The sequence below is a fragment of the Haliotis cracherodii genome, unplaced genomic scaffold, assembly GCF_022045235.1.
Source record: "Haliotis cracherodii isolate W230 unplaced genomic scaffold, xgHalCrac1.p SCAF_1, whole genome shotgun sequence".
NCBI lineage: Eukaryota > Metazoa > Mollusca > Gastropoda > Lepetellida > Haliotidae > Haliotis > Haliotis cracherodii.
The window spans coordinates 25,353,417-25,380,572 of NW_027266264.1; the positions used below are offsets into that span (position 1 = coordinate 25,353,417).

At 40.5% G+C, this 27,156-nt stretch overlaps 1 protein-coding gene across 1 annotated transcript; it reads left to right on the forward strand.

Moving 5' to 3' along the window:
- LOC139462399 (nucleolar transcription factor 1-A-like) lies at positions 1-25,640 on the forward strand. The gene is made up of 18 exons (XM_071244091.1): positions 1-208; positions 1,039-1,104; positions 1,688-1,869; positions 5,167-5,253; positions 6,787-6,936; positions 7,628-7,692; positions 9,180-9,291; positions 10,908-11,021; positions 12,047-12,165; positions 13,687-13,834; positions 16,576-16,689; positions 17,254-17,343; positions 18,891-19,034; positions 20,214-20,272; positions 20,480-20,515; positions 21,573-21,638; positions 22,309-22,492; positions 24,507-25,640. Exons 1-18 carry the CDS (start codon positions 148-150, stop codon positions 25,638-25,640), a joined length of 2,931 nt encoding a protein of 976 aa, XP_071100192.1. The 5' UTR covers positions 1-147.
- The last annotated feature ends 1,516 nt before the right edge of the window (positions 25,641-27,156 follow it).

Below are 27,156 nucleotides of genomic sequence, written 5' to 3' on the forward strand. Positions count from 1 at the left end.
TCGAGAGTCGAAAGTACACACGTGCAGCGGTGGAATTGTAAACATTAGCTTTAGAACATACACGTAGTTCAATCCAGAAATTGTACCATTTTGTTTCAGCTATAGAGACACCGGTTTCACGATCACGTTTTGTGAGTGTCATTAGAAATGCCAAGCCACACAAGCAAAAAACGAAGGGCGGATTCCGAAGTGGAAGATACATCCGATGGTATGCAGTTTTCGGCTGTTCTCATAATGTGTAAATATATGTGTGAAGAACACGGCAACATAATGAGTGACAAGAAAAATAACCATGACTAACCACACAACAGTGATGTGTCAATCACCTAATTCTCGAAACATGATGTTTATATTTTCGATAATATTGGTTCCTAAGGGAGTGGATATTGTTTTGTTTTTAAGCAAATTTATACTGTCTCAGATGAAATTTGGCATGAACTGACTGGAAACTGGTAGCTTCTTCCCTCAAGGTGCAGTAAATTATGTGGAGGTCGAGTTGCCTCCCTTTGGTGTGCTAGGAACCTATGTTCATGTGTTTGAATCCCAGAATCGCACTGATAAGGATCATTTGTTTGTCTGAACTATACAAGTGCTTTTGAGTTTCACCAAGGTGGTAACATGTAAAACCTGCATGTTTGTTTATCGGTTGTTTAACACCATGCTCAGCAATAATCCAGCTATATGACGGACCAGACAATTGAGTGATTGACATCATGGGCACCTATTCACTCAGTTGGGATATAATGACATGCACCAAACAAATCACAGAGTCTGCACACCCGAACTTGTTAGTTGCCTCTTACGACAAGCATAATCATGATTATGGCAAGCATGGGTTGCTGAAGACCTATTCTGCCCTGGTCCTGCATGTAAAATACCATTGAATGTAGTGTTAAACCAAACACAAACACACACTCCTTTGTGCAGCTGTTGGCATAGCTTCGTCCTCTTTGTCTAAGTCTATCTTACATGCATTGATCAGCTGACGGATCATTAACAGTTACTCTTTTCGATGATCACACAAGTAATGTTTTTCAGTTGAAACATCATCACCCAAAAAGAAAAAGAAGACTAAAGAGAAAGTGGATGAAAGAAACAGATCAGGTAAAAGCTTGTATCATATCATTATCAATGCTCATAGATGTTTGTTTGAACTAAACTATAGAAACACTATGGAGATATTAAATAATTCAGAATTGCATAAGGACTGTATATTTACACAAACTATGTTGTGATCAAGCTCTTATCTCCCTCTGCTTTAATTCCCTGTGTTGTCATTCACTGCATTAGGTCTGTGTTTAGGTCTGCGTTATCCTCATCTTTGTGCCTCTAAGCTGTTGGGGGGAATGGGTGGCCCAGTCGTCTAAGGCGCCGCGATTCGCTGTGCAGAGTTGCGTCCCTTGGGCATGCCAGAAACCTATGATTGTGGGTTTGAATCCCGGTTCTCCCCTAATATGTTTCTAGGTTTGTCAGCACCATACCCGTGCTCGTGGGTTTCACCGAAGTGGTAAACGTCTTAGACATGCATCACTTCGGGCTTTCCTCCCACATTAAGCTGACACGCTGTGATATAACTGGAATAATGTTAAAAGCGGCGTTAAACCCAACTCACTCACTCTAAGCTGTTGTTTTATCTGCATCTGTACACCTCTTGCATCAACTTGATCAAGTTATTTTCTGTCTGTAGACCCGGCTGAGTGGCCTGCTGAGGATATCCTCCAGTTGTTCGAGAGGATGGAAGGAGTCCTTCCTAAACCTGACTTGTTGCGGTACACCCGATGTGTGGAGAAGATTAACTGGGAAGATGTGCAGTTTGGAGAATATTCAAGCCAGGATTGTGCCGATGTTTTCAACTTGATGCTCAAAAGGGTAGGTGTATTATCATATATTATGAATTAGCCAGTGGGCATGGTTGGATGTGAGTAGAGCTGAGTGTCGCCTGGTATCTTGCGATATTATTTGTATTCTCAAGAAATGATGAAATCACTGAAATACAGCTCTAAAACCTCTTTCTTCATACATTTACTTTTTGTTGTCTCAAAACTTTAACAAAGAAAATCACAAGAACAAAACAGGTTTAAATGAAGGGATGCTTATTACCTGTAAGTGTAACCATGGTAACAGTTAGCCGGAATGTTCTAGTAATCTGCCATGCTTACTGGTGGCGCTATGCTACTTCTGTCAATATGGGAGGTAATTCTATTGTTTCTGTTCTATTTATAGAATATCGCAATCTCACAAACTGATGGTTCAAGTAGTTGTGTATCTTAGTATTGATGATGTCACAGAAACTCTTGCTCTTCAAGTGTACTGTAACAATGGGGTGGGTTTATCATTAGACTAACATTTAATCCTCCACCTACTATACATATTCTGTCCTATGTCTCTCATTCAGTCTTGCTTGAGAAGGGTATAAGGACCTATACCGAAATGTCGCTCTTAATGTTAAATTATCTTAATGAAATATTATGAAAGGAGCCCAGAGAGTCTGTTCAATCTGCAGTAATCTAGACTTGCCAACTCTTCTAGACTTTTATGAGTGCCGTGATGGATATGTTTATTTGAGGTTCCCTATGACAGACTAGGTTTATCTATCATGTTTATCATTGTTTATGAACACTTGCTCTTTTGTAATATTATCAAGATTAATTACTCTTGAGATCAAGATTGAAATTGTGAAGTTTTTTCACAAATATCTAGATACATAAATGTAAATCATGACATTGATGAACAACCAAATTAATGCGAGTGCTGACCTTCGAAATTAAAAATACGACTATGCCATAAATTGGCAAATGACCAATACGGTAATGGGTATTAGCAGCTTCATTGAGTATCAGCATTTTCTTTTCTCACAAGCACAACTTCTGCCTCAATAATAGGATAACTGGATATTCAGTATCAGGCATATGCAACTGATGTGGGTCAGGCCAGCCGATAACAGTGTAATCAGTTGTTGGTACAAGTGTTAGTACAATCTTTCAATGTAAATAAGCACCAGATAATGACTCTGAGTTATGTTTTCACCAAGTCAGCTGTTAATGCACACATTATCACTATACTTGGATGAGGCGTGTTTAGCCTTCAGCATGTTCAGTTGAAAGATAATTCACCAAGAACAAAGATGCTGCCATGCAGTGTTGTTGATTGTCATAACTGCTTGATCACCTTGTTGAAACAGTGAGCCTTAAAAACGTGGTTCACATTTTTTAACATAAGCAAGTTATGTTCACACATATATTTTTAATCAATTGGATGCTAGCATTATTTTTTGTGATTGGCAGTAACAGACAACTTATCGATTGTTGGTCATGCTGGTTGTATTCTCAGGAAACTTTTTGTTTGTTTTTTGTTTGATGTTTTTCCAAATGACTGCTCTCCCAGGAGTTGAGCATGGAGACGAAATATATTAATGTTTTGTAGCATTTTAACATATTTCTGTACTACAAAAAGATAATTAAGGACCATCTGAATCTTTCATGTCAATAGAGTTAATCTGCCATGATTAACTGTAGTACGGTAATATGAAAGAATTGGGAGGTCCTGAACTTTTTAATGTAGCAGAGCTCCAGATAACTTTTTGAGCAATTGAGTTTTTACGCTAGGGTTTCTATTTTAATTGAGTTATTACATTTTATATTGGCTAACCAATATTTTTTCAATCATCTATTAATCACAAATTATGAAAAAATGAAATGATGTTTTAGATGTATAGAACTGGTCTAAATATGACTCGGAAAGTAAATTAGCTCGTAATTGTGTTTCGGAAATTAGGTCCTTTGTACGCATGCTGAAAAAGTTTCATTGTGTATTTACGCGAGCTGTTTTTATACATTTGAGTTGTTCATTTAATACATGCGCTTCTGTGTGCAAATTAATTGAAAGTAATTGGGTTTTGACTATTTTCGGGGGGGGGGGGGGTATTTTACGCAAATACCCTGCTTATCTGTAGCTCTGATGCAGTATGTATCTGGTGATGTAAGGCAAACATGAAAATAAATGTCTGGGTCATTGTGATTCTCACGATTCTCCAAAGTCACTTCGAGCACCTCACTTGACTGCACCACCCATACCATGCATACCAGCTTTTTTGGTTTTAGATAATACTACATTTATATCATACTTTCCTCTCATCTCAAACAGACTACATTACAAAGCCAATTAACAACCACACTCCCCCTCGGGCCCCATGAAGATCCAGTTTAGAATTCGTCTTCAACAGCCCATGTTTGTCGTAAGAGGTGACTAACAAGTTCAGGGGGTCAGACTTTGTGTCTTGTTTTTCATGTCATCATATCCCAATTGTGTAGATGGATGCTCATGATGTCAATGACTGGATTCTCTGGTCCTGACTTGATTATTTACAGACTGCTGTGATATAGCTGGAATATTCCCTTTTCAAGATATGTACAGTCAAGTCTCGTTAATCCGACACTAATGATGGGAACTGATTAAATCAGACACACCTTATTTGCAACAACTTACCGACATAACTCATTAATCAGTCTCGTTAATCCGACACAGTGATCAGCGTACTCCGTGGTCATCTGCCCGCGAGTACACAGCCCGTGTTTTGATGCGAGTTGAATCGGTGGTAGCTGCATATTACAACAGTTGCAGAGATAAACTTGCTTAACAATAAACAATTAATGCTTTAAATAAAGAAAACAGGATTAATCACATGCTTAGTTTACCTCAATCTCATTAAAATCAGATACAATTTATTACAGATATTTTAGACTATGCTTTTTAAAGTATTTTGAATAAGTCATACAGTCCGTAACAGTTGTTTTGTGTTAAGCTTTAGAGGGTGCATGATTAGAAACATATTACGCTAACAATGTAACAAAACAATATGAATATTTCATTTTTCATTTTTTTTATTACATATTTGTATCGTTTTCTTTCATGTTGTCCGATTTTCGATCACGATCGTTGATTCTACTTAATTTCGTTTATCCGACATACTCGTTAATCCAACATAATCATATGCAACCACCATTGTCAGATTAACGGGACTGTATTTATATCACAACAAATAACATTCTGCACACCCTGAGTTTTCTGTCTGCCTTTGCACCATTCTTTTCATTTTGAAAGTGGAAACATTGTTGCATCATCATATTGAGTCTTGATACAAGCTGGATATTGTTCTCCCTCTGGTAGGTTCGCCTGAACCAGACTGCCACAGACTTGCTGAACAATATGAAGTGTATGTATGGCCGGCAACCCAGGCTGTTACAAGGACAGGTGGTGAGTAGAGGAGGCCCATTCAAACAGTGTTTTATTGAGCAGTCCCATGTTAATGCTTTGTAGTTTGTCTAATATTTACCACTGCCACACTTTGCTTTTGAAACCACAAGTTGATTGGACATCTCAAGGATATCATATTATGTATACCTCCCTAAAAGCCAAAGAAAATGTTTATGAGACACTGATATACCATACCAAGGTATATAATCATTTTTTGGGTCAATCGATATTTGTTGTTTTATGCCATGTATGCATGTATTGCTTGTATTGTTTGAATGTATGACAAGTGATGGTAGTCATGATGCAATGGTAGGTCATCAGGTCACAGTGACCTATTTTCAAGGAGTAGCCTGTGCTATATTTTTGTTTCATTAAATTCCCACTAGGGACATCATGTTTGATTTATATGCTTGGTAGCCCTTTGGAATATTCTTGAAATATTGAAGGTCAAACTCACTCTCAAGGTCATACATTAAAGAATGAATGATGTTTACAATTACTGATGCAGTATTCACTGTAGTAGAATGAAATTTGGTAAATATCATCATTAGGCATGTTAGTGTGGGTAATTGGAATGATAGGCTTTGAATGACCTTCAGTAAAGATCAAGATCACTGAATTGGAGATTTTGTGGCAAAAAAGGCGACTATGCTTGCCGTAAAAGGCCAATATGCTTGCAATAAAAGGCGACTAACAGGATCGGGTGGTCAGGCTCTCTGATTTGGTTGATGCATGTTATCGATCCCAGTTGCTTGGATTGATGCTCAAGATATCAATCACTGGAATGTATATTCCAGACTCAATTATTTAAAGACCGGCATCATATAGCTGGAATATTGCTGAATGCGGTGTAAAACAACAAACCAACCAATCTTTGTGAATTAAATCAACTCTTGTGTTTGTGTGACTATGTTTGTGAAAGCTTGGACACAAATTTATTACCGGGTATTTAAAATAATCAAGGATTTGATTGGATGAAATTATTGGTGATTGAAATCAGAAATGCATCTAACTTTCTTATAAGGTAACGTAAGGTAGAGGCATGGGAATTTTGAGTTGTCATGCATTTGACATATATGTTTTCCCAAACCAGAAGTGAAGTCATTAAACGGTAAGGTCAAGTAACTTGTGTATTAGTGCAGCTGGAGACATGTTATCTCAAGTTGGACGTTTTTAGATATCAATCCAGTGGAAGTGCCTTTAGGTTCCTCGTCATGTTAGATGGGGCAAGGTACTTTAATCTCGTATGATGTTGTAGTAGAAATGCATTTCACCAAACTGTGAACGAGTTAATATTGCGTAACACTGCACCAACAATCTTACAGCCATTTGGAGCTCACAGCATCGGGGGTAGCGATGACTGGGACTTTTCAGAAATGGCCATGAGGGTGCAACCTTGTTTTTGAAAGTCCTTGCAATAACTTTTCTAGTCAGGTTTTCTTGTTTTCACTGTGAGGAAGTATCTGTAACTGTATTCTGTTCAAAGCCATGATATCCCAGCCTACTTACACTTCTTCCGTTTTGGTTTTCCAGCAACGCATGCCGAAAAAGCCTTCCAACATCTTCACAATGTTCATCAGACACAAGCAGAAAAAAATACGGAAAAAGAACCCGAACCTGACAGGTGCAGAAGTGCTGAAGATACTTGCTTCACTCTACAAAAACCTGTCCGCAAAGAAGAAAGTAAAAATTTCTTAAATTGGATCAATTTTTGTAGACCATAGAGATATTTAGAGCTTAACATGCAAGCTACAAGGATTTAGGGATTTGCTGTCCCGTTGACCATGGCTAATGATTTTGTTATGTTTAATATTCATTTTGGGTGAGCCGACTTCCGTGAGTTTACCGGTTACCCAAAAATTCCATCAGCTCTCTTTGCTTAATGTGTGTATCTGTTGCTGTGGGTAGTGACAGCTGATTTTGATGAAGCGATGAGAGGATGAAGTAAGCAAAGCTGGGTGATCATTAACCAGACCTCTGCTTGTTGGTCCTTACTGCACTTGGTGTACAGGGGCCACGGGTGGCCCAGTTGTATAAGGTGCTGTGCAGAGTTGCATCCCTTGGGCACGCCCGAAACTTATGATTGTGGGTTCGAATACCGGTACGCCCCAATTATGCTTCTAGGTTTGTCAGAATAATACCCGTGCTTGTGGGTTTCACCAAGGTGGTAAACGTCTGAGACCTGCATCACTTCAGACTTTCCACCCACATTAAGCTGACACGCCGCGATATAACTGGAATACTGTTAAAAGCTGTGGTAATTCCAAATCACTCTCACTCACTCACTCACTCACTCACTCACTCACTCACTCACAAGGTGTACAATGAGATTAGGTGTGCATCAAGTTCCAAGTGACTTCTGTTCTCATTTCAGCAAAAATATCAAGAACAATACAACCAAAACATGGAGGCTTATAAAGAAGAATTTGCCAAGTTCAAGTAAGTCTTGGGTTGCTGTGTAGCCACTGGCTTGCAAGTATTGCATGATTGCACACATGTATCCTTCTCGAAAAGTATTTATACATCTCTCATTAAACTTGGTATGTATTTTTCTAGGAAGGGCCAGGCTTTTTAGACGTTATTCCAAGGTCAGGGTCAGCGTTCAGGTCTTTGTAAAACATGAACACATCATTGAACCTTTTAGATATTGTGAAAACATCAAAACTCTTCAACCCTGTGTATTAGACGACCCCCCTTTTAAGCCCCCTAATTTTAAGTACGAAAAGCTTGCCCTTACACAGCGATATACGGTAGTTCAGAGTCATTTCATACATTCTCTCTAATCCACCACAAAGATGTTTTACATTAGAGGGCATCATACAATGGACATATTTCACATGGACCTTCTTTTGAATGCTTTAGAAAGTCTCTTTGCCAAATAAATCAAAGATCAAGGTTGGAATTAAGGTTTTTGTGACATCAACAGGCATGAAAGTTCATATTTACAGATCCTACTGCCCAGTCAAAATAAGTGGTAGCATGTCTATCAAAGGTCATCTTTGAGGTTACTGTGAAACGTGGTTGTGTCATTCATTACCAGTTACTGTGCCACTTCTATTTGTAGAATCCTGAGAAATCAATTTGTCGGATTTTGCAAAGTTGTCTGAATTGATGTCAAGGTCTGGAAGTAATGTTTTGGGGCTAAAAGTACATGCATGTATTTTAAGAACTTTATAGAAATGCCAGTGAAGGGGTTGCTTCTATTTTTGCAAGTATCATGTCTGTTTCACACATTCATTCCTACTCCTCCTTACTCATGCACACACTCCCTTCTTCACAAACTACTTCGTTCATTCCTTTTCACAGTAACACACTACTTCGTTAATTCCTTTTCACAGTAACACTACTTCGTTCATTCCTTTTCACAAAGTCACACACTAATTTGTTCATTCCTTTTCACAGTAACACACTACTTCGTTCATTCCTTTTCACAAAGTCACACACTAATTCGTTCATTCCTTTTCACAGTAACACACTACTTCGTTCATTCCTTTTCACAAAGTCACACACTAATTTGTTCATTCCTTTTCACAGTAACACACTACTTCCTTCATTCCTTTTCACAAACCGGCACAACCCGTGAAGATCCGGGTTAGAATAGGTCTTCAGCAACCCGTGCTTGCTGTAAAAGGCGACTTTGCTTGTTGTAAGATGCAACTAAAGGGATCGGGTGGTCAGGGACGCTGACTTGGTTGATGCATGTCACTGTATCCCAATTGCATGGATCATGATATCAATCACTGAATTGTCTGGACCAGACAACCATCACCTGCTACTTTGTCCATTTCTTTGCACACACCTTTACACACTAATTTGTTCATTCCTTTATTTACTCTTTCACTCATGTTCCTTCACTGACCGCCCACTATGTAGGTGTATGTATACCACAACACAGAGCCTTTGTACATAATATGTATCTGTTGCAGAGAGGAGTATCCAGAACTGGTCACTGCTGAAATGAAGGCACCAAAGTGTGTGACACCGCTCAGTATGTTTTTGGAGGACAGAATAACAAGGCTGATGGAAGCCGATCCTGAAGTAAGTACCAACCTGATTACTCCCGTACACTTCCGCATCAGATTCATACATTGGGAAAAGCGTGTTACTTCCCTGATTTCAGTTAAAAAGTCAGCAACAATGCAAGAAATATCCTATACTGACATCTGACTGCCACACTTCACTACCATCACCACTGTGTTCATCGGTCGCCTGGTGTTCCCTGCACCCTTTTTCTCTTTATCGCCTAGCGAATAGGTTGGTTGGTTGGTTTGTCGTTTAATGCCGCACTCAGCAGTATTCTAGCTATATGACGGTGGTCTGTAAATAATCGAGTCTGGACCAGACAGTCCAGTGATTAATATCATGAGCATCGATCCACTCAATTGGGATACGATGACATGCATCAACCAAGTCAGTTAGCCTGACTCCCTGATCCCGTTAGTCGCCTTTTACGGAAAGTATAATAGTCGCCTTTTACGGCAAGCATGGGTTGCTGAAGACCTATTCTACCCCGGAATCTTCACGGGGACCTAGCGAGTAGGATCTTCTAAGAACCGAGAATACGTATGGTTTTTTTCATAGAGTACAGTCTTTCCACTGTTTACAACTGCTACAAAGTTATCAACTTTCGACACACTCCAATGGAGCCGTCATGCCCCCTCTGTAAAGGATGTAAGCGTCTTTATTCTCATGACCCCTATTCTGTGTGTTGTGATTGTCATGGTGTCTGTGCTATGGATAATAGATGTCAGAAATGTTGTAACATTTGGTAATAGAGTTAAATACTTTCCTCTGTAAATGCCACAGCGATAAGTTGATTGGCATTCTAAAGCATCTGTCCACGATCCAGAGCGTGGTCCCTCGGCTGTGAAGAAACCGAAACACACAGTATTCTTCTCCGTTTCAGTGCCTCCTTCGTCTTCTCGCGAGACTTCTTCCCCAACCGTTATATTGTTGTCAATTGAAGAGAACACTCTCTCCGACTCTTTTCTTACTGCCGACCTACCCGCCCGTGCACGGGAGGGATCCAAGTCATCTACAGTTGTCTCGCAATCTACTAACCGCCACACCGTTCAGTCTTCTGATGATTCTTTATTATTCTCTAGAAGGAATGATCCCTTTATGCTGGAGTCGCCTCTCTTGCCCTGTGGGGGGCTCTGGGACCAGCCGCACACTACGGTTTTCTGCTGACGTCAGTACGGCTCTCCAGCCATCAGATGGAACCAAGACTTTATCATAGTTTCTTACTTCGATGGATCGACAATCACCTCAGGATCGACAGGCATCGTTAACAGCTCGTCAACTATCACCTGATCGAAGGCTCTCAAGGGATTCACAGTCACCAGATTATGGGCATCATCCACGGGATTGCCACAGGGATCCGTCATCGGATCACCATCTATTGACCGATCACCACCCTTTGAGAGATTGACATATCGTCACCCCTCTATAGATTGACATCTCTACCCATCAACACAGTTCAATAACCTTCATTGGATTGCCAATTCTCCACTGATCAAGTCGATAGATCCTCATTCCTTCAGACCTCGACAATTTGATGCTCAAGGGATCGACATTAGACTGAAAAGCTATAGAAATTTGGACAGTTAGAATACTGTGTACAAGCAGGAAGTAATGACATATGTTTGTTGCAGCTGAACCACAAGGAGGCTAGTGAGGCAGCAACGAGGAAGTGGAAGAAGCTGAAGGAGAAGAAGCTGCTGAAGTGGATCAGACGAGCTGTGAAAGCATTTGAAGAAGATTATAAGGTGGATGATTATTATTATTATGTTATACATTTATATACCGCAGGTATCCAGGAACTGGTATCTGCTCAAATGTGGTTTTATTTGTTTCCTTACTAGTCATTCATTCCTGTTCCGGTTATCATTCTCAACTCCATGGGAAGTATACAACCAGGTCGCAAAAATGTTTTTACATCAATCTCACGTCAGGTACCCATTCCATGCTGGATGAACAGAGACACATTTGAACTAAGTCACTTGGTGACACCACACGTTTTGACACTTGTGTTTCGGATGTATGTATGTATTCGTGTTCTCACCATCTGGTCATCTACCATCAGACGAGTGGGTTCTTTTGAGTGCACAGGGTGAATGTACTGTACACTAGACGTAGTGACGACACAGTAAGGACCTGAAAACATTGTTGGTCCATAGACTGAATAACAAGCCGGTCAATAGCGGGATACGATCTCAGCACCTGGCATTTGCTAGCCTAGCGCCCTTGACCGCTTGCCCACTCCGTCCCCTACATACCCCTTAGACCCAGTATAAACCAGTGTTAGTTCGTATAATCATATATGCCTATCAGCATTATTGTAAACCAATGTTTGTTAACATATTGATAAACTGGTTGGGTTTCCAGGTTGAAATTGGCCCCAAGCAACCTATGCTGGCTGTAAAAGGCGAATGGATCAGATGGTTTGGTGACTTGCTTGATGTTGTGTCAATGTTTCTTGACAGTGTGATAGTTACTCCATAATATCAATCACTGAATTGTCTGGTCCAGACAATTACTTACAGGCCACTGTCATACAGATGAAATATTACTGAGTGCAGTACATAAACATAAGGAAGAGAATTTATGGATTTCAACGTCCTTAATATGAGGAAGACAACTTTTTAGAGTATTTACTTAACCCTTCATCAGGTGATGATGAGGAAGTAAGTATATACTCTGAAACGTTGTGTTCCTCATAATAAAAAAAGTGGACATCCATAAATTCTTAATACATAAACGCACTCACTGATAATATATATATTCCATTCAGCCCCAGTGTGCGGTCTACCAGCGGGTACACCCGACGTTTGTCTCAAAGTCGACCTGTCTGAAGAAGTCAGAGCAGAACTTGCTAGACATTGCTGAGGGGAAACCAGTTAAACCACCACAGTAAGTGAAAAGCAAAATACATTAATGAGGCATGTATTACCATATTAGCCTAACACAAGAAGACGGGGGGCACGGGTGGCCTGGGAGGCCCAGTCGTCTAAGGCGCTGCGATTCGCTGTGCAGAGTTGCGTCCCTTGGGGGCATGCCAGAAACCTATGATTGCCGGTTGGAATCCCGGTTTGCCCCGATTATGTTTCAAGGTTTGTCAGCATCATACACGAGCTCGTGGGTTTCACCGAAGTGGTAAACGTCTGAGACCTGCATCACTTCGGGCTTTCCTCCCACATTAAGCTGACATGCCGCGATATAACTGGAATACTGTTAAAACCGGCGTTAAACCCAACTTACTCACTAACTAACACAAGAAGAAAAGAGTGTTGAACTGGGTTTGTGAGCTGTCCCTGGCTTGCACCCTCTTCACATTGACCCTGCCAAGCAACACCTTTAGTCTGGCACTATGCTGTTTTGATCTTTGGATTCTTACAGTATGTGTTGTATTTTATGGAGGTGGTAGACTGGGTTTTTGGAGGTGGTAGTTGGTTTTTGGATATTTCATAAAAAACATCAGTTTGATGGAGAGGATGGGGAATTCTGACATGACATATACCTGTCTTTGGACTTTTTAAATTGTGACAATGGAACTTGTTCATTTAAACATCGACTATATTAAAAGATTTGATACATTTATTCTCTCTGTGCTGCATATTATTATTACATTTTATTACATTTTAAAATACAAACGAGGTGTTAGAAAGGCATGGTTTGATGGCCAAGTCATTTTCTTACAGCATTTCAAGTTATGAAGAAAATATTTAATAGGTTCATTTATTTTTTTTTACCACCCACACACCCCCCCGACATATAATGACGGGGGGATATAGCCATCAGTATGTCCGTCCGTCCGTCCGTCCGTCCTTCCATCTGTCTAATCATTGTTTGTCCGGAGCATTTTTCCTAAACCGTACAACCTAGCTTCACAAAACTTGGTACACTTAACAATCAGGCTCAGTAGTAGTGCCTTTTGCTATTTAGAGATTTTTAGAATTTTATATTTTTGTTGTTTCCATTGAAATATGATGAAGTTAGGAAATTTGAGGGTAGTACTCTTGTCCGGACCATACTACTTAGCTTCTCAAAAGTTTTTACACCTATCAAGCAGGTTATGTAGTGGTGCCTTTGCTATTAACAGATTTTTTCTTTTTTCAATTTAAATTGAAAATTGATGAACTTAGAGTAATGTCCTCGTCTGGAGCATATCTTCTAAACCATGCGACAGAGATTCACCAAACTTTATGCACATATCAATAATGTTCACTAGTAGTGCAGTTTGTTGTTTACGCATAGTTTACCGACATGCCACGTCGGGGAGAGATGTCATCTTCGGATGACTCTTGTTTTATTATTCTTTAAATGTGATTTTTATTTTATTTTATTCCCATTTTCTCAGTATTTTAGGAGGGTGGATCTGCAAACCAAGGCTCTGCCAACGAGGCTCTGTTAAAACAGTGTTGTATTTTGTAGAAGTGGACTGGGAGCGTACCAACGTTGTCGATGGGCTGAGCTAAAGGATAGTGGGAAGAGTTTCAGACACATTGGAAGCAAAATAATTCGTGAATGGAAACAGATGAGTGCGGAGGAGAAAGATGTCTACAACATGGAGGTCAAGCAGGTATGATATAGTCCCTCTGACACAGATTAATGGTAATACTAAGTGTATTTCTATCAGGAAGACCATGCTTGTCATAAGAGCTCACCAGTGAGCATTAGTGGTGGTTACAATGTGTGGCCTGGCTGCTCCATCTTGCCCACATGACATAGGTCTTTGCTCATGCTGTCAACCACTGGTTTGCCTGACCCAGATTTGATTAGTTACTGTCGCTATGAAATAGCTAGGAAGTTACTGACTTGTGTATACAAGTATCTATGATGAGTTGGTGAGTATGCCAAGAGTATTGGATAGAATGTAAAAGCTGTTTGCTGCCGAAATGCATGTATATTGACATGGAAAGATGGACCCTGCTTATAATCAGCCTCTCTTCATCTGTCTGTTATTCATGGGCAAACTTAGTCCCAATGGACCTTTGAAGATACAGGGTAGAATAGGTCTTCAACAACCCATGCTTGCCGTAAAAGGTGAATATGCTTGTCGTAAGAAGTGACTATTGGGATCAGAGAAGAGGCTGACTTGGTTGATGTATGTCATCGTATCCCAATTGCGTGGATCGATGCTCATGATGTCAATCACTGGATTATCTGCTCCAGACTTGATTATTTACAGACTGCCGTCATATAGATGGAATATTGTTGAGTGTGGCGTTAAACAAAGAAACAAACAGTCCCAATGATTCTGATCCAATGAAACAAGGGCCTGACCTGTGTCCCCTGGTAAGGTGCTGCTTGATGGTCCCTATGAACCACTTGTTATGTGGCTCACTTGTTTACTGAGATAGTCACAGGCTGCAGTGATATAGCTGAAATGTTGTGATGGATGAAAAGTATGAAAAGGCAACTATGCTTGTCGTAAGAGGCGACTAACTGGATTGGGTGGTCAGGCTTGCTGACTTGGTTGTTGCCTGTCATCGATCCCCATTGCGTGGATAGATGCTTATGATATCAATCACTGGATTGTCTGGACCATATTCGATTATTTACAGGCCGCCATCAAATAGCTGGAATATTGCTAAGTGCTGCGTTAAACAACAAACCAACCAACCAAACCAACCGTTTCCCTTCATTCATTTTCGTGCATACATTTAATGTGAAGTCTAGGTACATTTTCCTTGGTCATGCTCAACGACCTGCCTCTGTCTGCATTGTGTTTATGCCTGTCTCAGTTTGGCTCCATTGTGTTATGACCTGTATCTGTCTGTCTGCATTGTGTTATGACCTGTCCCTTTTTGTCTGCATTGTGTTATAACCTGTCCCTGTCTGTCTGCATTGTGTTATGACCTGTATCTGTCTGTCTGCATTGTGTTATGACCTGTCCCTTTTTGTCTGCATTGTGTTATGACCTGTCTCAGTTTGGCTGCATTGTGGTATGACCTGTATCTGTCTGTCTGCACTTTGTTATGACCTGTCCCTTTTTGTCTGCATTGTGTCATGACCTGTCTCAGTTTGGCAGCATTGTGTTATGATCTGTCTCAGTTTGGCAGCATTGTGTTATGACCTGTCACTGTCTGTCTGCATTGTGTTATGACATGTATTTATTTGGCTGCATTGTTTTATGACCTGTCTCTGTTTGGCAGCATTGTGTTATGACCTGTCACTGTCTGTCTGCATTGTGTTATGACATGTATCTATTTGGCTGCATTGTGTTATGACCTGTATCTGTCTGTCTGCATTGTGTTATGACCTGTCCCTTTTTGTCTGCATTGTGTTATGACCTGTCCCTTTTTGTCTGCATTGTGTTATAACCTGTCCCTGTCTGTCTGCATTGTGTTATGACCTGTATCTGTCTGTCTGCATTGTGTTATGACCTGTCTCAGTTTGGCTGCATTGTGTTAGGACCTGTATCTGTTTGGCTGCATTGTGTTATGACCTGTATCTGTCTGTCTGCATTGTGTTATGGCCTGTCTCAGTTTGGCAGCAGTGTGTTATGATCTGTCTCAGTTTGGCAGCATTGTGTTATGACCTGTCACTGTCTGTCTGCATTGTGTTATGACCTGTATCTGTTTGGCTGCATTGTGTTATGACCTGTCCCTTTTTGTCTGCATTGTTTTATAACCTGTCCCTGTCTGTCTGCATTGTGTTATGACCTGTATCTGTCTGTGTGCATTGTGTTATGACCTGTCCCTTTTTGTCTGCATTGTGTTATGACCTGTCTCAGTTTGGCTGCATTGTGTTATGACCTGTCTGTTTGGCTGCATTGTGTTATGACCTGTATCTGTCTGTCTGCATTGTGTTATGGCCTGTCTCAGTTTGGCAGCAGTGTGTTATGATCTGTCTCAGTTTGGCAGCATTGTGTTATGACCTGTCACTGTCTGTCTGCATTGTGTTATGACCTGTATCTGTTTGGCTGCATTGTGTTATGACCTGTCTCTGTTTGGCTGCATTGTGGTATGACCTGTATATGTCTGTCTGCATTGTGTTATGGCCTGTCTCAGTTTGGCTGCATTGTAGTATGACCTGTATCTGTCTGTCTGCATTGTGTCATGACCTGTCTCAGTTTGGCTGCATTGTATTATGACCTGTCTCTGTTTTGCAGCATTGTGTCATGACCTGTTTCAGTTTGGCAGCATTGTGTTATGACCTGTCACTGTTTGGCTCAATTGAGTTATGACATGTCCTTATGACATTGTCTAACAACTTGTTTGTGTTTGCTGCATTGTTATGACCTGTCTGTTGTTAGTGCATTGTGTAACGACCTGTCTATTATTGCAATATGTAACGACCTGTGTCTGGTGCTTCCAGGCCAAGACAGAGTATGCTGTTGCCTATAACAACTACCTTTTGAGCTTGTCACCAGAGAAGAGACAGATGGAGCTGAGGAACAAGAAGGGAAAGATACCCGCCCACACTCTTTCAGTGAGTATCTCTACAAATATGTCAGTTTCCAGATAGCAGCATTTAGATAAATGTTTCAAAGATATCAAACATCACTGTGATTGCTGGCCACTATTGAGAACAAAGGATTTTTGATTATATTTTATGAAAGCTTAATGTCTACTTCCGTGTTTGGGGTTGCAGAGCCCTAGATAAGCTGCCTATTTGCGTAAAATATCTGTTTAATAAACTGACATATGCAGACAAATCAAATATTCTCATATCAAAAAGTATGAATCCGCTATTTAAATAAACATGATAAAACTAATGCAACTAATGTTGTAAATTACAACTATTAGATAAAGCGTTTGTGTATATTACAACTGTTAGATTGTGTACCACCGCATCATGAATTTGACTTTCAGAGTTACTTTCGGAAAAACTTGTGTGACAGACATGAAACAAACTTGACTGCCGATAGATTCCAATTGAAAAGCACATTGTGCTTGGTCAATGTATCTTCAACATGTTCAACAGCTCAGTTAGTCGAAGTATTCAATTCCATGTCTTCAGCAATGCTGTATATTATATATGTTGTGGTTTCAGACAAGCAGTGACGATGTGAATGGTGACGTTGCTGAAGATGAGGTGGATGGTACAACTGGAATCAAGGAAGAATATGCAAACAACATTAAGGTTGGTGAAACATGCAAAACACTTTCCCTGTGGAGTAAGCAGCACTCAGACATGCTGTAAGAGAGGTGCAGGTAACTCAGTTGTGGAAGGTGCCTTTTTGCTGAGCAGAGTTGTGTCCCCTTAGCTGACCAGAATATTGTCAGCGTGGGTCTGAACTCCTGATTTGTGATGATTGTTTCATGGTCTGTCAACATGACACCCATGCTCTCGGGTATCACTTACATGGTAAATGTTGGAGACTTGCATCACTTCAGGCTTTCCTCCCAGATGAAGTTGGGAGGAACTGAAATACTGTTCGACTGGCTTTTAACCGAGCTAACCCACTCACTTACCTAAAGGCAATTCTTGTACTGAATAAGGACTCCATGTTTGTCGTAGGCTTGGGCTGCAATTCTTGTACTGAATAAGGACTCCATGTTTGTCGTAGGCTTGGACTGCAATTCTTGTACTGAATAAGGACTCCATGTTTGTCGTAGGCTTGGGCTGCAATTCTTGTACTGAATAAGGACTCTATGTTTGTCGTAGGCTTGGGCTGCAATTCTTGTACTGAATAAGGACTCCATGTTTGTCGTAGGCTTGGGCTGCAATTCTTGTACTGAATAAGGACTCCATGTTTGTCGTAGGCTTGGACTGCAATTCTTGTACTGAATAAGGACTCCCTGTTTGTCGTAGGCTTTGGCTGCAATTCTTGTACTGAATTAGGACTCCCTGTTTGTCGTAGGCTTGGACTGCAATTCTTGTACTGAATAAGGACTCCATGTTTGTCGTAGGCTTGGACTGGAGTGAATCAGGTGGTTACAGTCAGTGACTTGACTGATTCCGTTCCATGCCTCCATGGTCCACACAAAACAATACATACTTCATCTCAAATGCATGCAAATCCTTCATAAGGACTGCCTTGAAAATGTCTGACGGGTCTCAGAAACACGTTTATGAACACATGCTACTTCATATGCCCTGTCAATTGAATGCTGTATGTTGTGTTTCACAGTCTGTTGTAGATCTGGGTTTGAAATGGTCCTCAGCAACCCTTGCTTGTCATAAAAGGCTAATAATAGGATCGGGTGGTCAGACTTGCTGACTTGGTTGATGGATATCATCATATCCACACTTATGTAGATCGTTGCTCATGATGTCAGCCACTAGATTGTCAGGTCCAGACTTGATTATTTTCAGACCTCTGTGATATAGCTGGAATATTGCTGAGTGCGGCTTTAAACAAAGAAAACTATTAGCCTTGAACTGCTGTGTTAACTGAAATAGTGCTGTTTATATCTTTAAATACTCCATTGTTCTTTAAATACTGGTTGTTCTTACTTTCAAACTGCATCGTTGTGGAACGAGGTCACTATGTCAGGTTATGAAACACTATATGATGGTCTTCACTGGTCTTGAGTGTTTTACACCCCGACCTCACCACATCCCCCCTTTTTCTGCAGATTTATTTAGGCGTATTGATTGGGTTGAATATGGTATTGGTCATGAACTTGAGAAGGCATGTGTTGCACCCGTGATGGTGTTGTGTACAGTTGTGCTTGTCTGTGCAGCACATGGAACCACTGCGGTCAGCTCTGTCCTACTACATCGAGGAGCAGTGCAAGGAGCTGATCGGCAACGACTCGGACACCAGTGAATCCGACCTCACAGTCTCACTTACCAAGCAGTTCAAGAAACTCCCTGAAGACGAAAAGGTACAAATTTTACAGAATATTATTTATAGCTATTCTTTTATGCCTGTAAAGGTAACCCTTGTCCAAGGAGTGTGTCAGGCTACTGGTATAATCCAACATTGATACCATTTCTGGTGGGTTTTCTTACCTGACATTTCTACAGTTTGCCTGTCAGTTTCGATTCAGCCTTTTGTCCTTATTAAAAAGAGTTCTTCGTTTTCCCAAATATATTTTTGACAGCGTTTTGTGTTTTTTGCTGATTGACATGCTCTCAAATTATTCAATTGTCCCCTTGTGACATTATTCCTAGATATATGCCATTACTTTCATAATCTAGCTTTGGTAAAAAACATGAAAGAATCTCATTCTAACTTAGTGGTTGGACTATACCATGCTGAACATATGAGTTAGTGCACTATCATTCCTGAACTGACAATAATAAATGCTGCTGAATGCTTTGTCTCCAGAAGCAAATAATAAATTGTATTGCATGAAAGATGTGTGATTTCTAACTTGAGCTAAAAATGCTACGATAAAACAAAAAGAACTTCATCTTCCATATCCAGGGCTAGCATTTCAGTAAACCTACCAATTCGATCTGGTGGTCAGGCTCGCTGACTTGGTCAATGCATGTCATCGATTCCAATTACGTGGATTCATGCTCATGATGTCAATCACTGGATTGCCTGGTCCAGACTCGATTATTTACAGACCGCTGTTATATGGCTGGAATACTGCTGAGTGCAGCATAAAAGAACAAACACACACACACACCAAATTACCTGCCCTTGAATTTCATTAAAATTATACTGACCAATCAGATGTAGAAATAAGGAAGAAGGAAGTGGTTAAGGGAGTTCTTGCAACTCACCTGCCCTACAGATCTGTTTTGTTCAGCTGAAAGAATGTATACTGTAGGGGTCATGCACCTGATATTGATGTCATTCTGCAGGGTTCACGTAAAGATCCAGGGTAGAATAGGTCTTCAGCAACCCATGCTTGCCGTAAAAGGCGACTAACAGGATCGGGTGGTCAGACTTGCTGACTTGGTTGATGCTTGTCATCGTCTCCCAATTTCGTGCATCGATGATCATGATAGCTGGAGTATAGCTGGAGTGCCGCGTTGGACAACAAACAAAACAAATCATACTGCAGGGGCATGGCTGGCACTAAACTGACTCTAAATTTTCGTGTCTTCAGGACAAATATCGCAAGATGGCAGAAAGCCAGAGGAAGCAGACCCTGATGACTAATTTCATGTGAGTTGGATTTATTGTGTACCTGAAAGACTGTTAAACGTCTTCAGTTGATATTATGATTGATCACATGATTCTATGTGTTATTGTTTATTAATTTTGGTCCTGGGCATTTTGGATATTGATACCAATGTTGAACAGCTTGGGGAACCAGGCACATGTGGTTTGTGTGCATGTTATAGTTAGTTGCGTTTTGTTGGCTGATTTCAGATCAGGATCGCCAAAATCAAAACCTAAACCACTCAGGTATGTATGCTTAATTTTAGCTAACCTGGCAGCAAGTCAAGTGAGATACGTCTCCAAATTCCTACATCTATGAATCTTAAAGTTTTGCTCCACTAATGATGAAAACTGAATTAGTTGTAGCTCTTTTAATCTGATGGTCAATATGGCCGCAATGGCCTCAGAAGCCACAGGACTAATATAGCATGAACTCCAGATTTTATTTAAAAGGTTTGAATTCGATTTTGAATGTAGATGTAGTGGCAACCATATTGAAAATCAGTTTCAAACATCTTATTAAAAAATAAATAAATTTATAAGCCAATTTATAATGTTTGAAATGTAATGAAAATTTGTATGTGTGTGGTTAACAGAGGAACTCAACACAAATGCTCTTTGAAATTATTACCTTCACTTGGTCTTTACTTGCTACCCTTACATGCTCTCAAAATGTATTCTTGGATATGTAAATAACATCGCCACAGAACCCATGAAGATCCGGGGTAGAATAGGTCTTCAGCACCACATGCTTGCTGTAAAAGCCGACTATGCTTGTCGTAAGAGATGACTTACGGGATCGGGTGGTCAGGCTCACTGCCTAGGTTGATGCATGTCATCATATCCCAATTGCGTGGATCGATGCTCATGTCCATTTACAGACCACTGTTATATAGCTAGAATATTGCTGAGTGCAGCATTAAACAACAAACAAACAAACAAACAAACCTGTTTGACTGAGGGCACTGAACTTTGCGTGCATGCCATTTCTTATGATGCCTTCATATATTGTTCAAAGCAATTAGATTTTCTTACTTTTTTCGTAATATTGTTACACCAACTTATTTATGAGTCTGTCGTTTTCGCTGTTGACAACATATCTTGGTAAGCTATAGTGCCGTGACACTATATTTGTGCTTGATTTTGTTATTATAATAAAAAATAATATATGGAATTAAATATGACTATTGGGGTGTATTGTCAGTAATAATATAGAAGGAATGATTACAGTCTACTTGGTCAAGAGCAGTATGATGATGCACAGCAGATGGCTCGGGTTCTCATAGTACTGTAATGATTTCAGTGACAATGGGGCAGGCAAAAATGGAGCAATGAAATCATTTCCTGGCGAACCGACTCGACCTCCCTTGTAAGTATGAACACACAATGCCATTTAGAAAGTGGTCAAAAGTAACAAATGTTATATTTGGGATTACACTTTCTAAGAATAGTACAGATTCTAGTATTATTGGGGTTGAGTCCCATCCAGGAATCATGATTATTCAATCGAATGCAAGTTTCCATAATTGAATCGACCATTTTGCTCCCTTCCTCAAGTCCTGAGACAGTTTTGTTTCCTGATAAGGTATATTCACTTCTTTTTGTTTCATATTTCGAGAGAAAAGTGAGAAACAGGGAGGCCAGTGTCCTTGTGAAAATGAAGTGATTTAGTAAGGTGGCCCAGCCTTTGAACCTCCCTTCCACAGATAGCTAAACCATACTCATTCCCTATTGTAGACCCGTGAAGATCCAGGGTAGAACAGGTCTTCAGCAACCCATGCTTGCCGTAAAAAGTGACTGTTTGTTGTAAGAGGTGGCTTATGGGTGGTCAGGCTTGCTGACTTGGTTGATGCATGTCATCGTATCCCAATTGCGTGGACTGATGCACATAATGTCAATCACTGGATTGTCTGGTCCAGACTTGATTTTTTACAGACCGCCGTCATATAGCTGAAATGTTTGAGTGTGGCATTAAACAACAAAGGAAACCAAAAAAACATTCCCTATTGTAAATAACATGTGGTTGTGTGGCCTTGCAGGAGTGGCTACAGTTTGTTCTCCACCAAGCTGCTGTCGGAGCTGACAGATGTGCCCAGCAATGAGAGGATGGGGGTGATTGGGCAGCGGTGGAAACAGCTTTCTGAGGAGGAGAAGACGGCCTACTCCAACAAGGTCAAGAAGAAAATGCAGAAATATACCAAAGAGGTGGAAAAGTTTAAAGAGGTGAGCAGACAGAGATACAAGATCTTGTATGAAATAGGAATGGAATAAAAAGGTAAAACTCTACTAATAACTCTGACTCTAGGAACTCGGTATATGTTGTTACTTATCAGTACTGGGTTTTATAGTTGACACTCTGCTTGTCTGGAACTATTGGTAACTTTGACATATGCACCTCGACAAAACCGCCACTTACCATATATTTCTATATGAATAGCCATTTTGTGAAATCATATTCTACATGTTATTTTCGGATATGTTTTTGTTTACGAAGCAACATTCTCATATGGTAATACAGAGACTGACACTGATTATCTAATGAAACGTTAGCAACTGTTTCATTGCAATAGTTATTTGACTACCCTTTCTAGTGCTTCCTCTGCTTCTTTGAATGAAATGATTTGACAAGCACCCAATAGGAGGAACTTACAGTGTTCATGTAATAATTTGACAAGGCTTTGGTGGTATCTGAGACATTTTTCAAAATGAGATCAATGTCATGTGGAAGTTAGGGATACAAGAAAATAAAGAACAGTTGGTTTCTATCATTTTCACGTAGATCATTAATCTTCCCGAGGCAGCATGTCCACTGGCCTCTATCAGAGCCTTGTTTCTACCCTTGCCACATCAAGGCCATTTTTCTTGGCTCGACCCTGGCGCCACCTCGCATAGATCACAAGTTGTGCCCCTTATCACGGTATCCAATCAGATGGCTGTTCTTATCCCCTTGGGCTTCACAAACTCCATAGACGACAACCTAGTCGACCAGATAATGAAAACATTCGTGATGTCATCCCTGACACAAAAACAAAGGCAATCCTTGGGGGATTTGAAAAATGAAAAAACGTTTGTGTCAACAAAGACAGGCAGCGGTAAATCGCTTTCATATAATGGTGTACCAGTTGTGAATGTTGATTTTGTTAAACGTTCTTTGATTAGACTATCAGCCATATTTAGCACAGGAAAGTGGTCTTGATGTGGCAAGGGTGGAAACAAGACTTTAATAAAAGGGGAGTGGATGCTCTTGTCTCGGGAAGATGCATATCACAGTGAACAAGGATTTACAGTACCTGCAAGTGCATGGTGCCACTCATGTGTATAACCAAGTCCAAATGAACAGCAGCAGAGAAAAAATTACAAACAATGTAATCCCAATAGTTTGCATTGTAATGATTAAAACCAGCCATATTTTCATTAGAGACTGCAACAAACCGAATGTGTGCACACATGGTTTGTTTTGGTCTGCATGGTTTACTGTGTTTGGTCACCTGTGAAGATCCGGGTTAGAATAGGTCTTCAGCAACCCATGCTTGCGGTACATGGCAACTATGCTTGTCGTAAGAGGCGACTAACAGGATTGGGTGGTCAGGCTTGCTGACTTGGTTGATGCATGTCATCATATCCCAATTGCATGGATTGATGCTCATGATGTCAATCACCAGATTGTCTGGTCCAGACTCGAATATTTACAGACCACATAAATGCGACTATGCTTGTCTTAAGAGGCGACTATTGGGATTGGTCAGGCTTGCTGACTTGGTTGATGCTCATTGTATCCCAATTGCGTGGATCGATGCTCATGACGTCAATCACTGGATTGTCTGATCCAGACTTGATTATTTACAGACCGCCGTCATATAGCTGGAATATTGCTGAGTGTGGCGTTAAACAACAAACAAACACAAACAATACTGTGTTTGGGTTCTTTGAACAATGGATGGATCAATTATCGGCGACAGGGCTTTTATATGACGTCACTCTGTGAATGGCTGTTGTGCAAAGATTGGAAACAATGTAAACAATTGGTGTGAAGCAAATGTCATCTGATGATGGAGATATGTTACAGCTCATTGAAACTTACTGAAAATCTGTTTTGCTGTGGGTGATCATCTTTCTGGATTGTCAGGACACAGACTTGTATAGTATGTCTGTCTGTCTGTCTGTGTCTCGAACACCATGTTCCAGAATCCACCAGTCATGAGTAGCCTTACTGACACCAGCTTCTTTTGGCTTTAAGATGGCTACACATCAGAGCAAGATGAGATGGTCTGCAGGCTTGGATATAGAACACCCAACTGAGGTGATGAATGACCTTGGGAGGAAGACTGCGACATGCCTTGACCAAACATCGGTGAAACATGGCAGTGGGATCAGCATCCTTGATTCCATTGGTGAACTGGAGGATGTATTTACTGGAGATGAGAAATGCTTGCGTCAGAGAAGAGTGTCGTCATTGGATACAACATGTGATAGAGATGATAAGATCTCATGCACCACAAATCTTGAACCTCTGAGTTCAGATGAGTCTGATGCTGATCCACATTCAGAATCCTCCCCCTGTCACCAGTTCCAGGACACGGCACTGCCTCCCTCTATCATTGTCCAGTGTAGAGAAATCTACAGGGCGTTCAGGACAGATCATAAACTGATGGCTGGGAGACTCCTTGCATCGCTCTTAGTCACACGGGGGGAGGCGAGGGCAGTGGAGGCTGCCACCAAGGGGCAGTCTGCATGTGAGGCCTGGTATCACCACCGACGAGGAAGGATTACTGCATCCAGCTTTGCTAAAGTTATTGACTGTGTTAATTTTGAGTGCAGAAAGGTATCAGTAGTCAAGAAACTGCTGCAAGACATCCGTTACCCTACTTCAACATGGGGCCTGGACCATGAGGCAACAGCGCTGGATGCTTACAAAAGCAGGATCTCTTGTTACCATGACAACCTGAGGCTTACCCCTTGTGGATTTGTGATCAGTCCCAAGTTCCCTCACTTGGGTGCAACTCCAGATTCCTGGGTAGAATGTGCGTGCTGTGGAGTTGGCGTGGTAGAGGTGAAATGTCCGTTTCCTGCCTTAAGCCCAAGCTCAACCGCCAAGTGTCCCTTTCACTTCCTGGACCCCCACAAGAAGGCCACGCCCCTCTGTGCCACCTCCCTGCCACATGACCATGCCTATTACTGTCAAGTCCAGGGGCAAATGGCAGTGTGTGATGTGCAGTACTGCGACTTTGTCTGCTGGTCACCCAATGACATTCATGTGGAACGCATACTCCGCGATAAGCATTTCTTTAATTCTATTAAGCAGGACTTGGACTCCTTTTATGAGTGTGATATGATTCCAGCTATACTATCCTTAGGGGATGACATAGAATGAACAGGATTGGATTGATTTGATAAATATGGAATGTCCTGTCATCATCTGTTGTCTGTTAGATAATGGTTGGGCCCTGAATTGTCACAGATAACAAGGTTGAAAGCAAAGCACATTGTTGTGAAGTGTTTATGTGTCTCCCGTTTGTCTAGCCTAATGTTCTGTGTTTATTATTAGATTTGGTGTTGTAAATAAATATTGACTCGCAGAATATTTATGAGCATTTTTCTGTTTTACCATACTTCGGTTTGATTTGAATATCTGGGGTAGGCTCAAAGCAAATATTTTTATTAGCTCACCTGGCCACAACCATATTAAACAAATAAATATTTATAGCCATTACTCAGACTTTTTTTGTTAAGATGTTTTGTAATTTGTTATATGGTAGTGGGACTCAACATATGTGTTCCGTTTTTTCTCTATTTATGGTGTAACCCATGTTTAGACATTTATGTTTGTCTATTCTTTTAAATTCTCTTATAACTGGATATTTGACTCTGTAAAATTCCTCTCCTCTGAAAATATCTTTTTAGTCATCAATATTATGTGGAAAACATTTGAAGGTCATTTGTTGCTGTCTTTGTGGACATTTTAAACTGTACACTACATACCCAGGTGTTTCAGGTGTTTCAAGGATGGAATTTGTCATGTACATCCGTTTATTGTTTAAACAGTGATGAATAATTTGGAAAAACATTTCCCATGAAATTTCTAGTAAGGAAGCACATTAGTTTCATTACAAACATACACACTCAACTGCCGAAGAAACCCAAATTTGAAGTGGAAAGAGTTTTATGCTATAAAGTTTCCAACAGAAACAAGTCACAACCGACAGGGTTATAACAACATATTTAATCCCACTTCAGACAGCATTTCATGAACTTCATGTAGGATTCAAGGTCACTTTGATGTTTGAAAGTCTTCTTGAATCACATTCATGGGTATGACTGCTGATTGGCATGATTCTGAGCCCCATATGTCATTTGAGGAGTTGTGGCTGCACATGGGAATCTATGGTGTAGATATGATGTCACCATGTACCGATATTGTCTATCGGTCAGCCACAAAGTGGACGATAATCTGCGCTGTTGGTCAGGTGATGATGTTCCTGAAGCCTGTACTGCCATGATGTTGCTGGAATATTGCTAAAGAATTGAAAACCATACTCATTCACTCACTCCTGTAAATTGTGGAATGGTGGCTACCAAGGTGTCTGACAACTCATGGCATGCTCCATGTAGCTTCAGTTATACTGATTGCCCTCGTCTGGTTTTGTCTGAGTTAGATGGGATCTGGTGTTTTTTGTGTAAAACTTAAAATCAAGCTACAAAATGAACAGCTATTGTTCGAGACCTGATGGCAAGGTATCTGATGAATCAATTACCTTCTCAAACCTTAAAGTGTTCCACGTTTTATACGTTTTCCAGAGACGTTTGTGCAAATATTGCAAGTTGCGTTTTGGTGAATGTTATCATGTGTAATAAAATGGAAATAGATATTTATAATTTTACATCACTTT